Source organism: Lynx canadensis, chromosome B1 (genome assembly GCF_007474595.2).
Source record: "Lynx canadensis isolate LIC74 chromosome B1, mLynCan4.pri.v2, whole genome shotgun sequence".
Classification (NCBI taxonomy): Eukaryota; Metazoa; Chordata; class Mammalia; order Carnivora; family Felidae; genus Lynx; species Lynx canadensis.
In genome coordinates, this window is record NC_044306.2 from 50,459,580 (window position 1) to 50,478,633 (window position 19,054).

At 35.8% G+C, this 19,054-nt stretch overlaps 1 protein-coding gene across 8 annotated transcripts in view; it reads left to right on the forward strand.

Annotated features, from left to right (window-relative positions):
• Positions 1-19,054, forward strand: part of HMBOX1 (homeobox containing 1) — a 196,402-nt gene that overhangs the window by 138,026 nt on the left and 39,322 nt on the right. For all 8 annotated transcript variants that reach the window (XM_030312693.2, XM_032592873.1, XM_032592874.1 and 5 more), the window contains one exon: positions 5,598-5,751. In XM_030312693.2, the coding sequence (XP_030168553.1) occupies positions 5,598-5,751 (154 nt within the window). The remainder of the gene's footprint in view (positions 1-5,597; positions 5,752-19,054) is intronic.

A 19,054-nucleotide genomic window follows, 5' to 3' on the forward strand; every position in this document is an offset into this window, starting at 1 on the left:
TTTTATCTTGTTTCTTATGAAAACATTTACAAGAAAATACCTATTTTTTTAAAGAAGTGTGTACTAAATTCACCGTGGTTGACATCAAACCCCCCTTTATTTAATCAAATTAAGCTCAGCAGTCTTTTCCCTTGTCTAATTTAAACATTGCTATAGCAGACAGGGTTTACTGAGTTCCTCTTGGCTCGTGGTACTGCTCTGCCTATTTCTAAATTAAACAAATAAAATTTGCCAGGAGGCTCATGCAGGGAGCACATGAAGTAAAATAAATTTGGAGAGCAGAAATAATGCCTTCTCTCTTCACTACTGCAGTGTCAAGAGCGTCGGGGAAATCACGTGTGTGACATAGGGGACAATGAGAAATTGCTTTTGAAGAAGCTAGTTTCTCTGAATGGGATAGTATGTTGTAGTCATACTTTTGTTAGTTGATTGGCAAAAGCTCACCCAAAAGTAAACCTGATAAGCAAGAAAATTATCATATATACAAACAAAACATTTATCAAAATCTAATGATCTTAGCAAATTAGGAAAAGGTTTTTTTCCTTTTCCTCTTGGGTTTAGATTTGCTAAGGTTTCTAGAATAAATCTGTGTTTATTGGAGTATTTCCAGAATGCTGCTTGTGCTATTTTTAAATACTGCTATATTGAAAAAGAAAAAGGAACAAGAAAAAAAACATCAAAAGTAATGTTTCAAATTCAGTATATTTACAAGTTTGAAATTACAGAGTTTCCAGAGTTTCCACCTTGTGCATAAATTATAAATTGCCTTGATTTATTTTAAAGTAACCAGGTCACTACTTAATTTCATCTCTTCTTTTTTTCCCTCCTTCATTCTCTCTCCCTTTCTTTTTCCTTTGTGACCAATTTTATTTCACCTAAGTTTCCTTTTTATAGAAAAACTGGACAATACAGAATATAATAAAGAAGCATAGTTACATGACCAATAAGCCCCAATACCAAGAAAGAGCCATTATCATCAGTTAGTTTCTTTTCTTCAACCTCATCTTCGTATTCTTTGTTTTATTTATACCAATTTATCACTCAACTAAGAAAGCATGCCATAGTTTTATAAAATTTTTTTTTCAACATTTATTTATTTTTTGGGACAGAGAGAGACAGAGCATGAACGGGGGAGGGGCAGAGAGAGAGGGAGACACAGAACCGGAAACAGGCTCCAGGCTCTGAGCCATCAGCCCAGAGCCCGACGCGGGGCTCGAACTCACGGACCGCGAGATCGTGACCTGGCTGAAGTCGGACGCTTAACCGACTGCGCCACCCAGGCGCCCCAAGCATGCCATAGTTTTAATGTGGACTGCTAATTATAATTTATTGACCTATTCCTCATCCTTCATCCACTGAAGCCCTGAAACTTTATCCTTTACCAGAAGCCAGGCTTTGGATAAAAGGACCTACTACTGCCTTAGCCAGTCTGTTTTTACCTCATCTTGATCAGCCTTGATAGCTGCTTGGCTCTGTTTTGAACCTTCTATCATGGCTGTTGAACAAAATTTATATAATGTAACTTAGGTAGATTCTAGAGCCCTTGTTATTCTGTAATCCCTGCTTGCATTTAGAAAATGCAAAGACTTTGAAACACTCCAACCCCATATTTTTTCCTTTGCCTAAACTTTGTTAACTTTGATGCAAATGTAATGTAAATGTAAAACTTTGATGTAAATTTAACATGTAAATGAATGAGTATGGCTGTGTTCCAGTAAAACTTTATTTAAACTATGGCAGCAAGCCATAGTCTGCCTACATTTAAGCCATGAATCTCTAAAGCATTGTGTGATGATACATTTGTCCATTTGAGGAAGAAGGTAAATATTTACTTCACACACAATAGGAAATCATATCTATTGAGGGTTCAAACAATAGGTCTGTAAAAATATTCTGAATGATAACAAAACATATTGGCCATAAAAGACGAGGTTGACAAATTTGACTTCATTAAATTTAAGATCAGAAAGCACACCATAAATAAAGATAAACGGTGAATAACAAACTGGAAAAAAAGTTGCAATCTGTGTAACTAGCAATTGGTGTTGTTTTAACACACCAGTAAGGTGAATAACTCAAAAGAAAAGGCAAAAGACATAAATTCACAAGAAAAGTTATGTGAATTTTGGTAAACAAGAAAATATACTCATTAATAGTAAAATCTCAGTATTAAAGGAAATTTTTTTTGCCTGCCAAATTTGTAAATGTGAATAGTTAGTAATACTCATAATCCTCAGTACATTGGGGAATGTGGGGAAATAAACAACTGGAGATGGTTGCAATGTCTTACATTTATTTTGTATTATTGTGCAACAGATTACCCTACAACTTAGCAGCCAAAACCAGCAAACATTTGTTATCTCACAATTTCTCTGGGTCAGAAATCCAGGAGTGGCTTAGCTAAGGTGGTTCTGCTCAGAGTTCTCATGAGGTTGTAGTTGAGCCGTCAACTGACTGGACAGTCTACCTCTAAGGCCACTCTTGTGAGGGTTGGCAGGCCCCAGTTCCTTCCTCCTTATTGCCCAGGGATTTCCAAGTCCTCGCCACATGGGGCATCGCCTCTGGCTCCCCAAGTGTCCTTACAACCTGGCAACTATTTTTCCCCCAAGCAAGTCATTCATCTAAGAGGTAGAGCACCTAAGACAGACACCATGGTATATATATTCTATAACCTGATATCAGAAGCGATGTATCATCACTTCTACCACATGTTATTGGTCACACAGACTAATCCTGGTATAATATGAGAAGGAACTACACAACAGGGAGGGATCCTTTGGAACCATCTTGGAGGCTGACTGCCACATGGCTATATTGGTACTATATGCCTAAGGTCTTATTCCTCTCTGTCTGCTGGGTTATACTGTTCTCTACATGGTATCTGATGTAGCTAGAATGTCCAGAATGGCTTTTTTTCCTCAATTGTGGCACCTGGGAGCTGGCCAGGCATCTTTTTTGTTTGTTTTATTTTTTTTTTCTCATTTGTATTCTTGAGAGAGAGCCAGTTTTGGTGGGGGGCGGGCAGAGAGACAGGGAGACAAAGAATTGGAAGCAGGCTCCAGGCTCTGAGCTGTCAGCACAGAGCCCAATGTGGGGCTAGAACTCATGAGCCGTGAGGATAACAACCTGAGCTGAAGTCGGACACTTAACCAAATGAGCCACCCAAGCACCCCTGACCAGGCATCTTTCACTCCATGTAGCTAACTTGGGCTTCCTTACAGTATCATAGGGTCAGGTTAGTCATACTTCTTATATGGCAACTGGCTTTTCCCAGAACCAGCATTGCGGGAGATCTAGTAAGAAGCCGCAAGGCTTCTTATTACCTAGCCTTGAACTGTTTCCGTTTTCTGTTGTCAAAACATGTCACAGGACAAACTTACATTCAAGAGCATGATTACCAAGAGGTGTGACTTACTGTGAAAGGCCATCTTTGGAACTATCCCAGGAAGTTAGGCTTTGGAGAGATGATGCTGGCTTGTTCTAAAGCTAGTGGAGGTAATACAAATTGATCTGAGCCTGGATATACTTTGAAGATAAAATTGACAGGGTTTGCTATGTGCTAGATATGTGGTATGTCAGAGAAATAGAGAAGTCAAAGATGAATCTGAGAATTTTGCACTGAGTAATTTGAAGAATAGGGATGCTATTTACTCAGATGGGAAGGACTGTAAGACAGCAGGTTTAGAGAGGAAAATCAAGATTGGTTAAAATATTGAGCCTCTGTATAAGAGAATGCATATAAATATATAGCTATTAAGGTGAATCTACATAGAGATCTATATGTAGTGAAGTAGAAACACTTCCCAAGGTATTAATTACAAGGTACAATATACAAAGTATGGGTGCACCTGGGTGACTTAGTTGTGCGTCCAACTCTTGATTTCAGCTCAGGTCAGATTATGGGATCAATCCCTGCATCCGGCTCAGTGCTGAACATGGAGCCTGCTTAAGATATTCTCTCTCCCTCTCTCCCTCTCTCCCTCTCTCCCTCTCCCTCTCCCTCTCCCTCTCCCTCTCCCTCTCTGTCTCCCTCTCCCTCTCTCCCTCTCTCCCTCTCTCCCTCTGCCCCTCCCCAGCGTATGTGCACATGCATGGTGTCTCTTTCTCTCTCTCTCAAAAAAAAATAAGTAAATAAATAAAATAAAAATAAAGTATTCTTTTTATGAAGAAATAAATATATATTTATTAATATGTACATTATTCCACATAATTCTAATAATTTATAACCTTTCTAGGGCTAGATTAAGAGTTTGTATTTTATTCCATAGGCAGAGGGAACTTTTTGAAGGCTTTTGGTCACTGGAATGCTGTGATCATAATTATGCTTTGGGAAGATGAATTTAACAGTATAAAGAATGAAGGAACAATGGGAGATCCAGGGACTGAGCTCTGTGAATGCATACCAAGTTATATTTAAATTCTTTGAAATAAGTCTACAGAGTTCAGAGACAGTATTGTCTTTTGTTTTGTTTTGTTTTATTCATAGCTTCTATAGCAAGCTAAGTCTATAGCAAGCCAAAAGAAGGGGGGGGGGAGGTTGGCGAATGGTGAATACACGCATTATCAGAAGTTCATTATTTGAGAAAAGGCTAGTCTAAATTAATAAAATATCCCAGTTACATTTTTCCCCATTGGTTTTATTACATTTAAGAGGTAACAGAAAATAGTATAGCTTTAAGAGGTGGTAGACCTTTGGAGATCTAATTTAGTTACCTAATAGACTAACATCATGTCAAAAACTACCTTACTGCCTTTGTGCTATATTTAACTTTTTTTCTTTAAGAGTTTACAATATTTAGGATTATTTTAAATTCATCTTCTGCCTGCATACATTCTTTAAGGGCTCCATTTTCTCAATAACAAAAGTCCTTTGAGTGGTAATGAAAAGTTTTGAAATGTATATTGTTCAAAAAGATTAAAACGGGTGCCTGGGTGGCTCAGTTGGTTGAGCGTCGTCCAACTCTTGATACCAGCTCAGGTAATGATCTCTAGGTTCATGGGTTTGAGCCCCACGTTGGGCTCTGCACTGTTAGTGTAGAACCTGCTTGTGATTGTCTTCTCTCTCCCTCTGTCTCTGCCCCTCCCCAACTCACACTCACAGTCTTTCTCTCAAAATAAATAAACTTTAAATAAATAAATAAACATTTGTTTTAAGGAAAATTAAGTTCTCACTAGTTCAAAGACCAACACTTCCCTATTCCCCTAAAGAGAGAGATTTTGGGCTTTGTTTCAAAAAATGACATGAATGACAAGCGACCAAAAAAATTTGACATTTTAAAATAATTAATGATGAATTTTTTAAGGAGAGTTTTTTTCCCTTTGGATTTTTGTTTGGGCAAAATTTTTATTTCTCCATGCTTCAGTGCCGGTAGCCTGTGGCACAGAAGCCAGGCAATGTTTCAAGGCAACAGTTTGCACTGGCATGGGGCACTGTGAGAGACCCTGGGGATTTTTTTTTTTTTAATGTAAATAGCAAATGTATTTGGCTCACAAGTTTCAATAGAAGGACAAAAATTTATTGTTGATTTCATGATTATATTTGTCATTGGTTTTAATAAATTGCAAGGTATTTTGCTAAAAAGTCTTGTTTGTTTCAGGGGCTACACTAAGTATGAGACCAGCCCCCATTCCAATAGAGGACCCAGAATGGAGACAAACACCTCCCCCAGTCTCTGCCACATCTGGCACCTTCCGACTACGACGAGGGAGTCGATTTACCTGGAGAAAGGAGTGCCTCGCTGTCATGGAAAGGTATGTGTCTCCTTTCCCGTGATCAATGTCCCAAACTTAGGAAAGAGAGAAACTTCAGATAGATTTGGACAGTTTCCATTTCAGACGAGTAATTTGGGATGTAGGTTCTATCTCAAAATATATTTTGGGGTATTATAAACGTTATATTATTGAAATAAGATCTTACCATTTATAATTCATAAAACTGGAGTTAACATGTATGACTATAACTAAATAGTGTTCTCAGTAACTTAAGAAACTTTAGAAGACTTTTTCTGAGTTTAGATCTTTATATTTTATTTTGGAAATGCTCTTTGAAGTCTTATTTTCATCAGAAATATTGAATAATTATATAGAAGGCCACTGAGATTTTACTTCCTTCAATCAGGAGTATGGCCTAAATGAGCTCAGTCCTAAAAGTTAAAAATACTGTTTTTTACTTTGATTTGTTAATTTATCTTCTGACTCTAGCACCACTACCATATCCATAGTCAGTATACTCAGTATGTTTTAGATTGGAATTTGATCTTAGCTTCTGTTTTTCTATCCAAAATGGTATAGATTAATTAAATATGATTATTAAATGTTCAGTATATTTAGGGTAGATCCTGTAGTAGAATTGCCCTTTTAGTCTCCTACCTAAAAGTAATGTTTATGGAATTCTGTTTTGATGGAGAGTTTTATATTCAATAAGGTAATAATTTTCCACTTAAAAACTATTTACTTCCCAAGAATAAATATAGAGAAAAAAGAATATATTAGGCAAAGGTAAAAACAATTGAATTTTCATATTGAGATTTCTCAATAATTTCAATACTGGAAAAGAATGGAATTGAACATTTAAAACTGGGTTTAACTTCTAAGTTAAACATAGAATATGTTTACATAGAATACAATGTTGACATAGAATACATATTGACATTGAGCCAGCTTCACCTTTTTTCCCCAATTGTCTAATCTGATCAGTCGAACAGCAAACTGGAAAGAGCATTTGACTGCGAGTCAAAGACCTGAAACCCGGATTTGGCTTTGCCGTTAACCAACTGTGCAACTTTGTGCAGCTCACAAACTCTAAGCAGTAACTTTTTTATCTATAAAATGAAGGTTTTTAATATATCATCTGGACTTCTGTCATCTCTCTTCCTGCCTATTTCCTGATTATCTCCCAGCTCATTAGACATCACTACCTGAAGTAGGAGATTTAAAATGCCGAAGTTGAGGCCATGTTTTTTGTTCTTGTGATTAGATTGAAATTAAAAGATTTGCTTAATGAGGATGTTGGATCCAGTAGCCAAAATGAGACTATAGATTATTCATTGATGTTATCATCTATAACTTTTCTCACTCTATTGTAGATTAGCGTAGAGGCCATTCATTGAATAACAAATCCTTATATGCTTGAGCAGTTAAAATAGAAGAGTGAGACATTTTCATCCCAGAGACCTGACATTTATAATCTGCTTTATTTTTTTCATCTAAAAATTTTTATTCTATTAAAAAATTTCCTCAGAACTTACACATAACACACATAAATTTAAATAATACCAAACTTAAAAATTATTTGTGGTACTATACCTTTTCCTCTTGGTAACAAAGTAGGCTTTGGTATTAGTTTCTAGTTGGTGTAAGTTCTAATTTTGCTACTGATTCAGCCATTTAATTTACTCATAAAGATACCAATATAGGGGCGCCTGGGTGGCGCAGTCGGTTAAGTGTCCGACTTCAGCCAGGTCACGATCTCACGGTCCGTGAGTTTGAGCCCCGCATCGGGCTCTGGGCTGATGGCTCAGAGCCTGGAGCCTGTTTCCGATTCTGTGTCTCCCTCTCTCTCTGCCCCTCCCCCGTTCATTCTCTGTCTCTCTCTGTCCCAAAAATAAATAAACGTTGAAAAAAAAAAAAAAAAAAGATACCAATATACATTTATCACATAATGTTTGTATGAGGAGAGATTAATTTTAAAATTGATAATATTAGGGATGGGAAAAATAATAAAATTGATAATATTAATAATGATAGGCGATATTCCTAATGCATTTTCAGAATTGAACCTCATAAGCTTTGCGATTCTTTTTATTTTTTCCCAAAGCAACAAAATCTACCCATGGAATCACACTAATTAAATTTCAGTTAAAAAGACATTGAGCACTTACCCCATGTAAGACTCCCATTTAATCTTAATTTTCATTTTTTAACCTTAATTTTAATAAGTGTATCCAGGAATTGGTTATCTTAGGTTTAATTTTATCTTACTTGGCACAACCAGTAAGAAAGTATGTGGTTTATTCCAGTAGTTGTAGAAACGCAAAAAGCCTTTCAAAGTATTAAATAGCATTAGTACAGAAGATCATGGAATGATTTCATTTTGTGAAAGTGGAACTTTTTATTTTCTAACATGGAATATAAAATTCCCTAGCCTCAGAGCAATGTGTGATGTTTTTTCCTACACTGAGTAGGTGGATAAATATTTATGCACAGACTGTAAATCCAGCAAAGTACTAGGGTTACTCAAATATATTAGTAGAAGTGAAAGTCACTCCATTCTTCATACCGTACACAAGACAAATTTCAGATGAATCAAAAAAGGTAGTCCATATAAATAATGGAAGAAAGTATGGGTATCCTGGAAATGATGAAGTTTTTCCTAACTAGGACTCAAAATCCAAAATATGAGAAAGGATTGATAAATTTGATTACATAAAGTAAAAGATAAACTTTGAGGGGGCTCCCAGGTGGCTCAGCCGATTAAGTGTCCAACTCTTGGTTTCAGCCCAGGTCACAATCTCACGGTTTCATGGGCTCAAGCTCTGCATCGGGCTCTGCACTAGCAGTGGCGAGCCTGCTTGGGATTCTTTCTCCCCCTCTCTCTCTGCCCCTCCCCAACTTCTGCTATCTCTCTCTCTCAAAATAAATAAGTAAACTTTTTTGAAAAAAAAAAAAAACTTTGGGGAGAAAAAATAAAAACAAAAGAAAAATTGGAAAAAATATTGGCCACATATTATTATCCCTGATGTATAAACAGCTTTTATAAGAGAGAGACCAACAGCTCTGTAGAAAACTAAAGATATCAGCAGAAAAGCAAATGCAAATGGCTCTTGAACATATAAAAAGATGTTCAATTTAACTCATACTAAGAGAAATTCATATTAAAATTACACTGAGATACTATTCTTATCCTATCACACTGGCAAAAATCCAAAAGTTCCATAACATTTTCATATTGATTGAGCTGTAGGGAAATGGGCACTCTCACATACTGCCTGTGGGGAATGCAAAATGGAACAACTTCTGTGGACAGGAATTTGCCATTATTAGGGACAGTTATTCACAGATTTGCCTTTTGACTCAGCATTCCCATTTCTAGAAAATTATCCCAGAGGTAAACTGACAAAAATATAAATACAGCATCCCTGTTTGCAATAATGTCAAAATATTGAATACAACCGGTGTGTCTATGGGTGGTGGACTTGGGTAATTAAATTATAGTGCACCCACACATTGGATGTGTAGGCTCGAATAATAGAGTGCTATGCCACAACAAAAGGAATGAATTTTCCTTCCTAGAGAATGAAAATCATACTGTGTCCTTCTGTACTATCACTATTAAATATTTCGTAAGGCTTTGTTACATTTTTGTAACTACTGGAATGAATACTTTTCTATATACAGTGATCTCCAGAATATAATGTTTAAAAAAAACATTTTTTTGTCTGTTGTATATAGTTGGCTATCACTTATGTATTTATATATTTGCTTATAATTTGTTTTAAAATGAAGGAATACACCATAAAATAAAACGGCTACCAATAGAAGAAGAGAAAGAAAAAACAGAAGGAACAAGAATAGAAGGTCAACTTCTCTAAATATACCCTGTTTTGACATTGTAACCATGTAAATATTTTATGTATTTATAAAACAAAATTAAGTTGAAATGGGGGGGAAGGTGACCCCTAAAATATAATGAAACAAACCTCACTGACTTAAACATTCATAACCTATATCAAATAACTTTATAACACAGTATTTTGACTATGCTTCTTGGTGGAATACAGCTTAGGATAAGAAGAACTACAAAAAAATCTTACCTTGTTTTTACTAATTTGATAATATTAATATTGTTACCCAGTTGCTATTTTTATTTGTATAGATACAGATATAAATAAGACAATCATAATTAATGTTCCTAGGAATCAAAGTTTTTGGTGTAAAACAGATATAAACATAAAATCAAAATAAGTAAAACACTATAATGTGTATGTGTGTGCATATAGAAATTTATCTCGAATTTATTCTTTTAACAAGTCTTATTGAGATACAGTTCACCTAAGTAAAGTATACCATTCAGTGCTTTTTAGTGTATTTACAGTCATGCAACCATCACCATAATCAGTTTTAGAATATTCGCTTCACCCCCTAAAAAGCCCTTGTATCCAGTAACAGTCACTCCTTTTCCACTCATTCTCCCCCAACCCTACATAACCATTAATCTGCGTTCTCTGAATGTAGATTTTGCCTATTCTGGACATTTCATATGAATGGAATAATCCAAATGTGGCCATGTGTGACTCACTTCTTTCACTTAGCATATCTTCAAGGTCCATCCATGTTGTAGGTTTGACATACTGCATTCCTTTTTGTTGCCAAATAATATTCCATTGTATAGATATGCCATAGTTTATTTATTCATTCATCTGTTGATAGACATTTGGAGTTGTTTCCCTTTTCCAGCTATCATTGCTAATGCTGCCGTCAACAAAATTTGTGTACTAGTGGAATTACTGGGTCATATAGTAATGTGTTCAGCCTTTTGAAAAACTGCCAGACTGTTTTCCAAAGCAGATGTACCATTTTACATTCCACCCAGCACTGTATGATGGTTCCAGTTTCTCACCAATACTTATTATCTGTCTTACTGTTACTACCCTCCTAGTGTGTGCAAAGTAGATTCTCACTGTGGTTTTGATTTGCATTTCCATGGCCAATAATGTTGGGCATCTTTTCATTGGCTATTTGTATTTCATCTTTAGAGAAATGTCTATCCAGATCCTTTGTCAATTTTTAAAATTGGGTTATTTGTCTTTGTATATTGAATTATAAGTTTTCTTTATGTATTCTACATACAAGTCACTTATACATGGTTTCCAAATATTTTCTCCCATTCTGTGGGTAGTCTTTTCACATTCTTGATGATGATCTTGGAGTACACAAGTTTTTGACTTTCATAAAGTCCAGTTTATTTTCTCGTCTGTTGTTTGCACCTTTATTGGCTTGTCTAAGAAAGCTGTGCCTACATCAAAGTCACAAGATTTATTTCTATGTTTCTTCTAAGCGTTTTGTACTTTTAACTCTTAAATTTAGGTCTTTGATCCATTAGAGTTAATTTTTACATCTGATGTGAGTGAGGTTAGGGACTGAACATCATTCTTTTGCATGCGACATCCAGTTGTCCCAACACTGTTGAAAGAACTATTCTTTTCCCACTGACTAGTCTTGGTACCCTTGTCAAAAATCAGTTGACTAAAAATGTGAAGGATCTCTTCTTTTCTATTCTTTTCCACTGATCTGTATATCACCCTGTCATGATTACTGTTTTATTGTAGTAAATTTTGAAATCTGGAAATACAAATTTTCCACTTCCTTCTTTTTTAAGATTGTTTCAGCTATTCTGGATTCCTTGTATTTCCACATGAATTTTAGGATCAGCTTGCCAATATCTGCTAAGAAGCCAGCTATACTTTGGTGGGAAATCCCAAAATCTTGAATATGAATTATAAATAAGAATGTGAATTTGTTATAGTTTCTCTTGGAAAAAAGGAGGGGGTGTACTTTCCATCTCTGCTTAACTCAACCCATGAACAGTGATCAACTTAGTAGACATTAGCAGTCCTAGGGCACAGAGTGTGGTCATAAGTGCCATTAGCACTCCTTGGAGAAATGTCTGATTCTAGACTTGGCACAGGAAATATACATGATAAGACTAGAGATCCTGTTAAAGCAAGAAGGCCATTACAGATAAGTGAGTAATACCAAAGGGACTCAGGAGCTACCTTGAAGAGGCCCCCCCTTCCAAAGATGGGGGTAATTTGAACATTGAATTATATTACCATTATTATTATTACCATTGATAATAGATTGAAGCACAACAAACTTATTAAAAATCCATATATAATAATGCTACTAAAAAAATTATTGGTCACACCAAGAGAATGTTAGAGAACCAACTAAATATTTAAAAGTGGTAAAAGGAAAGAACTATTTAACTTGTCTTTCACATATGAACTTTATCCCTGATTAACCAAAAGGCTTTCTTTAATGAAGGATCTCAACTAATAAATGAAAAAGGAATAATATAATTAAAATATCTTCATTGTGTAAACTCCTAATGAAATAATAGATCTGACAATGATCATGAATAGGTGCTAACAAAAAGACAGACAATCAGGCATTATATACCTCTTGGAGGATGTAAACACCACCACCCACATAGAGTATTCTGCTAACAAAAGTGAACCTGAATCAAATCAAGCGTGTAGGTCTAGCTCTAGGTTGGTAGGAAATATTAAACAAAGTTCTGTCAAACAATACTATGAGGAATTCAGGTCAACAAAATCCATGATGTGAGAGATACTAAGAATATAATAACTCAGTTATTTCAAGTGTTTTTTTTTTTTAATTTTTTTTTTCAACGTTTATTTATTTTTGGGACAGAGAGAGACAGAGCATGAACGGGGGAGGGGCAGAGAGAGAGGGAGACACAGAATCGGAAACAGACTCCAGGCTCCGAGCCATCAGCCCAGACAGAGCCTGATGCTGGGCTCGAACTCACGGACCGCGAGATCGTGACCTGGCTGAAGTCGGACGCTTAACCGACTGCGCCACCCAGGCGCCCCTCAAGTGTTTTTTTAAAAATGTATTAGCCAATTAAAGAAATTTGATACACTGGATAAATGATGATTCTAATTTCAGTTATGATAATGGTAGCTTGTATGTAAGTGGTGCTACATTTATAAAAGAGTTTTTGTCTTTTAGAAATATGTACTAAAATATAGAATATGATGAAATGATATGATATCTGGGATTTACTTCAAAATAACACAAAGTGGAAAGGCAGAGGCAAGGGTGTGGGTCAAACAAGAGTAGTATTTGTAAGTTGATGGTTTCTATAGCTTCTGTAGTACTTACTTGGGGGTTCATAGTACAGTCTACTCTACTTTTGTACATATATTGTATGTGTGTTAAAGATCTAAATTTTGGATCAAATCATGTAGAATTATGAGAAATGAATGTCTTCATTACCAAAAACCTCAACTACACAATGTTATCTAATAACATTTACTTAACAAATAAACAAATGTCACTATACAATGCAATGGTGTGAGCATAAATAGTTCCTTCAGTCTTGGAGTTTACAATCAGCTTGGAGAGACAGACATTTAACAGATAATTAGACAAATCGAGGTAAAATTGCAATGGTAATACATGTATGAAAGGAAAGGTTCATGGTGCTGTGAGATATTATAATAGAGGATGTGGTAGGAGTTAATGAAGAAAAAGGAAAAGGGCAAACATTGCAGGTGGAGAGGAGAGCTGTAGTCATCTAGAACTGCACTGTCTGATACGGTGGTGACATGTGACTATTTAAATTTAAATTACTTAAGATGAAATAAAATTTAAAATTCAATTCTTCAGTCACACTAGCCACAATTTTTTTTTTTTTTTTTTTCAACGTTTATTTATTTTTTGGGACAGAGAGAGACAGAGCATGAACGGGGGAGGGGCAGAGAGAGAGGGAAACACAGAAACGGAAGCAGGCTCCAGGCTCTGAGCCATCAGCCCAGAGCCTGACGCGGGGCTCGAACTCGCGGAGCGCGAGATCGTGACCTGGCTGAAGTCGGACGCTTAACCGACTGCGCCACCCAGGCGCCCCAGACTAGCCACAATTTAAGTACCTACTAGTTGTGTATGGCTACTGACTGTAGTTTTAGACAGTATTTCTATCACAGAAAATTTTATATGGAATATTTGTATCACTGCAGAAAATTTTATTAGATGGCTGTGATATAGAACAACTGTAACTCATCCCCAATAAAGAAAATAATGGGTATATTTGCCCCATAATAATTTGTTTTTCTTTTTCTTTTTACTCAAAATCATAAGGCAAATACAAATACAAATTAAAAAGCAAACATTAAGTCTACTGAAATATTTTAGAAGATTTTCTATATGACAGTGACAGAAACAGATTTTACTCATTCCCATATCAAAATTATTTTGCTTCTGTATCCACATCTAACCCTGCTTTCCACACCCAGCCCTGTTTTTCAGAGTATAAGATTTAAGAATTTATTATTTATAATGATTGGTCTTTTTCTCCTTTAGTATGCATGCATGCATGCATGCATTCATTCATTCATTCGCCTGTTTATCAAAAGTATTTATATATGCTACATTTGGTAGTATGTCTCTTGAGTCTTTCAATTTGCATTCATTCATTCACTTGTTTATCAAAAGTATTTATACATGCTGCATTTGATAGATGTGTCTCTTGAGTCTTTTAATTTGTAACAGTTCCTTACACGTGTGCATGCGCACACACACGCACACACACATGCACACACACACGCACACATACACACACACTTTGTTCATGTTGTTCATTTGTTGAAGATACTAAGGCATTTGTTGTATTGAATTTCCCACATTTTAGGTTTGGTCAATTACATCCTCTTATGTGTCTCTTAACATCACCTCATATTTTCTGTAGAGTGGTAGTTAGATCTAGAGTCCTCATTCGATTTTGGTTTAGCTCTTTTGGCTACTTTGTCCTTACTAGTACATCATATAAGGAGGCACATTATGTCTGGTTGTCCCATTTTTAGTAACTATAGGATTAACCATGGGATTCAGCTCTGTCATCTTGATCCACTTATTAGTAAGTTCCCCATCTAGTGAATAGTTTTAGGGCAGTGATTCCTAATTTTGACTGCATATTAGGAGTACCTGGGAGGTTTTAAAAATATCAGTGAGACACTACCCCTGACCACAGGGACATAGGCAGAGGTATATTTGAAAAGTTCCCAAGTGATTTTAAAGTACAGCTAGGATTGAGAATCACTGTTGTGTCATCCACTAATGACTTTTTCCTAGTCACTTTTTTAATAAGGGGTTACAAAATAGTTATATTCCTAGGGTGCCTGAGTGATTCAGTTAGTTAAGCATCCAACTTTGGCTCAGGTCGTGATCTCACAGTCCATGGGTTCAAGCTGTGCATCGGGCTGTGTGCTGACAGCTTGGAGCCTGCTTCAGATTCTGTGTCTCCCTCTCTCTGTCACTTCCCTGCTCGTGCGCTCTTTCTCTTTCTCTCAAAAATAAATAAACATTAAAAATTTTTTAAATGGTTATCTTCCAGTTTTTTCATTTCTTCTGCATTAGTCAGCTAATTCTTCTATAAAGAAGAACTTTCCCCATCAACTCTTTAGTTACCCTGAAATATATTCCTTTACATTATAGTAAGCATATAGCGGAGCATTATAGTATAAGCAATTACAGAACTGAGGAATAAATGCTATTATGAAGATGGGTACTTGAGTTTATGGGACCATAAGATGCAGACAATCAGAGGAAAGAGACTTTAACAAAATGATGACATTTTGGTTGCATTTTGATGGATGACAGATTCTAGTTCACCAATTAGAGAAGGAGAAAAAGAGTATTATAATATTAGATTATCACTAAGTTCTTTGTGGCAGAACGTGGAGTTTTTCGTTAGGAGCATCTCTACCTTGATTATACAGGACTTAGTCATACTGTGCATGCTATAATTAAATAAGTCCCATGCTTAATTTATTACCACAGCTTGGTGTTCAGGCTTTCTCAGAAAGGAGATTGTACCTGATTAGAATCGTCTGTTAGATAATATTAGTAAGAGTATGGAAGATAGGCAAGAAATCAGCCAATCAAGTATGTATTTGAACACACACCAGATGCCTAGAGCCAAGGGTAAATAAAATTTAAATAAATCTTAAGTTGTAGTACCTGCCCACATATATCTTAAGGCATCTTATATTTGAATAAGTATATACAGTTTGTATACAATTATTGATCTTACTGATAATTCTGTATGACAGTTGACCTTATTTAATCTTCAAAATTTTGTACTGTGTATATTTTATTATTTACAGATTTTATGTAAGAGCATTAGAGGAAGGAAGTATGACTAGCCTACATGTAAACGGATTGGAAGTGGGAAAAATGAAGGCCAGCTAGGAAGCTGTTAGAGTAGTCTATGCATGAGTGACGAGGGCCCAAAGGATAATATCAAAGCAAACAAAATGGATAGAAGGTAATAGGTATAAGAAAAAAATGTGGAAGAAAAGAACAACCTAACCTAGTTATAGACTGAACATAGAAATGACAAAGCAGGAGGTGTAAAAGAGAACGTAACAGATTCTGGGAAACAGAATCTGTAGCTTTAGAAAATAGTTTGATTTTGGGCAAATCATTCAACATCTCTTAATATTTGAAATATTTAGAAAAAGAAGAGTTAAGTATTACGATACAGTAAAAAGCGGATGGGCTTCAGAGTCATACAGATTTACGGTTTAGTCCCAGCTTCATTTTATGTTAATCCTTCAGAATTTCAGTTTTCTATAAAATGGGAGATGCTGTTATGAGAAGAGTTGCATGAGATCATGTATGTAAAGCACACAGTAGAATGCCTTCCTCATAACTGGTGTTGAGCCAGTGTTCTTTTTCCATTTAAGTTCTTTCCACTTAGAACTTTGCAAACTCATTTCAAGATGTTAAGAGATCTCAGTGTCTCTAGAAAAGGAGATTTAGGAGGCATCATTATATCAGGTACAGTTAAAGCCACAGTGTATCAGTGATCCCTGGTCAAATCCACGTCTTGCATTTTGCTTATACTGTTTCTGCATTTTTGTAGCTAAATATGGCTAGAGAAAACTTTAAACTCTGCAGACTGATCTCATTTTAAATTCATGACCATGAACCTCAAGTGGGCCTGTAATTCTGCCAGACATTCATACTATACCCACCTGGTTCAGTCTTTCCCAGTATCCTAAACAATTATTTCACACTTTGCTCTCTCTGCCAACTCGCGTTCTCCTCATGGTGACATGCTTCCTGTTTAAATGAGGCGAGTGAAACACTCAGAAACACAAACATGTATAGATTTGAAAATTTCCATAATTAAAAAAAAGATTATTGTTACAAATTTAAAGAGGACCTGACTAGATTTGAATGGATAAAATAGAATAATTGACTAATACTTATTCATTTATTTTTATAGCATCTGCTATGTGCTAGCATTGAGGTAAGCTTACCTCCAGTAGTTTGCATACTCACAAGAGGAGAAAATATCATATATGTCATAAGTCAGAAATAGCTGCTTGTGCAAATAATGTAATGTCAGACTCAAATGTGGTTTTTCTTCAGCAAACCTAACCATCCTTTTGCTAATTCAACAAAGGACTTACTAGGTATGAGGCAAGGTGCTAGGGATGGATACCTTCTAGGTGAAAGGAGTAGAGGGATGATGAACCTAGTTGGCTTGAGTCTTTAGAGTTTATGGTCAGAAGTGTTGGAGGCTTTATGGCCCAGGAACAAGGTGTCTAATGTACTCCTTCCTTTTTTCCTTTCTTTTCCCCTTTCAGCAATTTGGGCAGGGTATGTGGAAACAGGTGTGGCTCTGGAGTGTTAGGATATGACTGGGACACAAAAGAATGAAACCTGGCTGTGCACCTGTTCTGGCCTTAAGGGAGAAAGAGAAAAGAACACTTCAAATCTCCGTATGTAGGGTTTTCAGCCCAATTAAGCGAGATAGAAAGAGAAGCAACCACTTGGAGAGGACTTTAACTAGATACAGGAATAAATGTAAGAGTACCTGGCTGTGACAGGTAGAAGAAATAGCACATAGTGGTTAAGAGTACTAGCTTTGGAGCCAGATTTGTGTACATAGGGTACTTCTTGCTGTTAATTTTCATCACAGTAGCTGAATGATCAGTCTGTATCTGTGTCCAGGAAAACAGAGACAAAATGAATATTTTGTAATTCTTTGTGTATTTGTAATTAAAACTATTTATTGCATGTTTTTATTTTTTTTATGGAGCCAGTATACCTGTATACTATTTTTTTTTGTTCCTTCTCTTTCCATGTTCATCTTCAGTGAGCAATATAAAACAAAATCATTACTAAAGCCCAGAACCCTCTGAAATTATAAAGAAAACATTTTTTGTTGCTGTTTAACTTTTGTCAGTCTCCAAAACAACTTTTAAAAATAAACCCAAAATATTCTTCCCAACGGCAAAGAATCAGTATTAAAAATTTTAGCTTGAGAGTGTCTCTCCTCCCTTCTCCCCCAATTTAAGCATCTAAAAATAGCTTCTTAGGATAAAAGTGCCTCTTCATGAGCAAAAATAGCGTCACAACCACAATACTATAACAAACCAAAATTAAATCATAGCTCTAAATTTGGTGTCACTGCTGTTAAACTGACATGTTATACAGTCTGAATATATAATCTGAATTAGAGACATGGGTCTAACTACACAAATACATTTTGTATAAGTGTGTTCTACATCCTGGTAGAATCTGCATAGAAGAGACAAATAAGTTTGTAAAGTGTGTTTCTAGAATGTTGCTTGAGGCTTCTGTAATTTAATTCTCTTGTATTTACTGCATCTTGGAATTCTTCCCAGGACAGTTTATTAGTACTTGGATTTTGGTTTCAGTCTCTTTCCTTTCTCCTTTTTACTTTTAATTTTTTCAGTGAATACTTGGACTGTGAAGGTTAAGAAGACCAATAGTTCCAGAAACTAAATTCTATATTTAACTGCAGACTGGGTGTGGCTCAGACAACTGCAGTGCAAGCTTGCTCGTGTTTTGCCAGTCATCAAAACCCTGACCTACAGAGAACATTCCTTTTCCTAGTCTTTTGACTTTGAAATATGCTGAATTATGATGATATGATGATATATAGTACACACGTTGTATGTATATACATAAAATAAAGACCAAAGAGTCGCATAGGTTCAAACTTAAGTGGCCCTGGAAGATGTTTTTTTCTTCTGTGGTCTTTTATAGTAATCTCCCAGTGATATTAACCCACTCTGTTTTCATCCTGCTGCTTCCCATCATTCTTTTATTACTTTTAATTACCACTGTGTGATTTAAAAAATTTTTACACAGGACGTCTTCTCCACTTCAGCTCCCATTTCATGAAGCCATATTTTCTTTTAATTTTGTTTTCTTCATGTTTTGCATTATATAGGACAGTTATTAGTGTAGTATAGTTTGAGACTTTATTTAC